Source organism: Chinchilla lanigera, unplaced genomic scaffold (assembly GCF_000276665.1).
Source record: "Chinchilla lanigera isolate Chin_1 unplaced genomic scaffold, ChiLan1.0 scaffold00150, whole genome shotgun sequence".
NCBI lineage: Eukaryota > Metazoa > Chordata > Mammalia > Rodentia > Chinchillidae > Chinchilla > Chinchilla lanigera.
Window position 1 is genome coordinate 687,887 of NW_004955551.1, and position 2,853 is coordinate 690,739.

Below are 2,853 nucleotides of genomic sequence, written 5' to 3' on the forward strand. Positions count from 1 at the left end.
GGCCCGGCGAACTCGGCGACCTGCCCGGCCCGCCCCCGGCGCGCCACTCACCGAAGAAGCCCTGCACGATCCCGAGCGGGTGGCTGAGCCAGTCCTCCCCGCAGGGCATCTCGCCGAGGCCCGGGTGGCGGCTCTCCACGGCCGAGCGCGGCCGGCTCCTCCTCAGGGGCTCGGCCGCTCCTCGCCCGCGCCCTCCCACGCACAGCGGAGCGCCGGCCGCCCGACCTCCCCGCGCCTCTGGGAGCAGCTGCTGCGGCGGTGAACACCAAAGAGCTACAGGCGACCCGCGGTCCAGGCGCGCGGGCCCCAGCCTCCACTTCGCACAATGGCGGGAAACAGCCGCTGCCGACAGCTCGGCTAGCGACCTGGGTGGAGCTCGCCCGGGAGGGGCGGCGGGAGCGCGCGGCGCGGCCCCGCGCAGGAGGGCGGGGCAGCTCTTTCCGGAGGCGGGGAGGAGGGCGGGGCCGCGACGTGGGCGGCGGCCGCCATCTTGGAGTCGGGCAAAAGAAGGGCATCCGGGAGGCGCGCCAGGCCGCGGCGTGTTGCTCCGCCCGCGCGGAGGCGAAACTCTTGGGAGTCCGACTCTTGTGAATTCTTCTTCGCTCAAGGGCTGAAACAGTGCGGACTCAAAGCGACCGCAGAATCACCTCTGGGCAAAAGTAGTGGCTGAATTACAATTTTGCATCCGCCACTTCCTATAAGTGCCTTTTTTTTTTTTTTTTTTCGGCTGGTGGCAACTCTGGCGCGCTTATTGAAACCTCAATGTAGGGTAAAATCTGCTGAAATCCTGGGTAAAGACTGCTTCAGTTGATAAAATCCTCCTGAGGATGCTGCATATTTAGATAAGGGGCACTTTAAAGCTCCCAGCCACACTGTGCTGTCTCCCCAGGCATTATGGCAGAAGGACCGGTTTCTGACATGACGGGAGAGGCAAATGCTTACAAACTTGCTCCTGCCCCAACCTTTGGCCCAGGACTCAGAAGCCAGCCTGCTCAGCCCTCACCTCCTGGTACTGGGGATTGAACGCAGGGCTTTCTCATTGGGCTACATCTCCAGCCCTGTTTATTTGGAGGTAAGGTCTCGCTAAATGGCGCAGGCTGAGTTTGAACTTGCGATCTTCTCAGAGTACTGATCTTCTCAGAGTACCGGTGTGCACAGCCACACACTGCTCAGCCTGGTCTGCTTTTGCCTCGAAGCTGCATCTGTTGGGTAGCAGTAGTGAGGGCTCTACACTATATGGATTTGGATAATGTAAAAAAGATGGGCAAGATCAATTCTACAGTAACCTGTTCCTAAGGAATTTAGAAAATGTTAAGTACTGAAACTTTTCCGTGGTCCTGGAATGTACCTCAGAAAAAACCCCAAACTCCTCAGACTGGAAAATGGGTGAGATGATCACAATGGAATCTGGAAAGTGGGGAGCTGAAGACCAAGAACTGAGCTCGGAGGGTGGGTGCAGCTCAGTGGTAGAGCCTTTACGTAGCCTGCATGCCTACCATGGTTGAACTCTAGCACTACAGAAAAATGAACCCAGATTTCCCGCCAACACCACACCTTAGGGCTGCTGTGGAGGAGAAAAACCTTCCCTTTATGCTTCTCAGTTCTCCACTGGGACTCCTATAACAAAGCACACATTAACAAGAGAAGAGCAAGTATTTGAACGTATATATCCCGTATGTACATGAGAGAAACTCAGGGAAGTTGGAAAACTCAAAGTGCCTCGGAATCTGGGCTTATATAACATCCTCAACAAATAAATTTAGAGAAATAATGACACAAAGGAAAGAAGTAAGCTTCTTAGTTTTCTTGTTGAGACAAAATACCTGACACCCACAATTTAAGGGAGGAAAGGTTTCTTCAGCTCAAAGTTTGCACAGGTTTCAGTCTGTAGTCACAGTAGCATGGCAGAGGGCCACTGCAGAGGAGAAACGGTCCATGGTATGGAAGGGCAGAGGAAGGCAGCAAAGCAGCAGCAGCAAAACTAACAGCCGCAGCAGCCTTCTTTGTGTCCCTTTATATTCTATGCAGGCTGAAAACCTGCTGATTGGTACCATCCACATCCAGGGTAGAGTACCCTTTTGTCCCAGCATCGTATCATTAATCCTAGTATCACATCTTTAATTCCAGCATCACATACCCTAGATCTAACCACCTCCCCAAAACCCTACCTCTTACAGCATGGGGATTTGGGGAGACTTCCAGATAAAAATCCATAACAGCTTCCAAAGCTGGCAAACTGTGGGAAAGTAAAGACATGGGAAACTAATTGAAGATACAGTTTGGTTAGTATATTTGTTATATAAATTCTCTTGCCATCTTTGGTTTGATAAGGTTCTAAAGTTGCCTCTGGTCATAAACTTTTGTCCTCCCTGGCAGAGAGGTGAAGAGAGACACCTTTAAACTGTTATATCCTACTTTTAGGCAAACTGCAAGAGTGCAAGGAGCATTTTTTGTATCTTTTCCTTTTAATGAACTTAAAATTTTTCTTTGTACATGTGTGCAGTATGTAATGATTACATTTATCATGGGGAGCTGGTACATGTACATAACACATCTTTTTTTTTTTTTTTTTTTTTTTGGTACCGGGAATGGAACTCGGGACCTTACACTTGCCAGGCAGGTGCTTGTGCTGCTGAGCTATATCCCCGGCCCCATAACACACCATAAATCTTGCATCTTTTCAGTTGCTTTCAGCTCAAGGTTATCTTTATGCCAAAGTGACGTATTTTGGGATAACATTCTGCTTTTTTTGTTTGTTTGTTTTTTGGTTTTTCTCTGGTACCGGGAACCGAACTCACGACCTTGCGCTTGCCAGGCAGGCACTTTTGCCGCTGAGCTAAATCCCCAGCCCCT

The 2,853-nt window shown here is 51.1% G+C and overlaps 1 protein-coding gene across 2 annotated transcripts in view; it reads right to left on the minus strand.

The window, feature by feature from the left end:
• Positions 1 to 413, minus strand: part of Mcmbp (minichromosome maintenance complex binding protein) — a 44,540-nt gene extending 44,127 nt beyond the window's left edge. For both annotated transcript variants that reach the window (XM_005412168.2, XM_005412167.2), the window contains exon 1: positions 52 to 413. In XM_005412168.2, coding sequence (XP_005412225.1) covers positions 52 to 109 — 58 coding nt within the window. In that variant the 5' untranslated portion in view covers positions 110 to 413. The remainder of the gene's footprint in view (positions 1 to 51) is intronic.
• Positions 414 to 2,853: the final 2,440 nt, after the last annotated feature.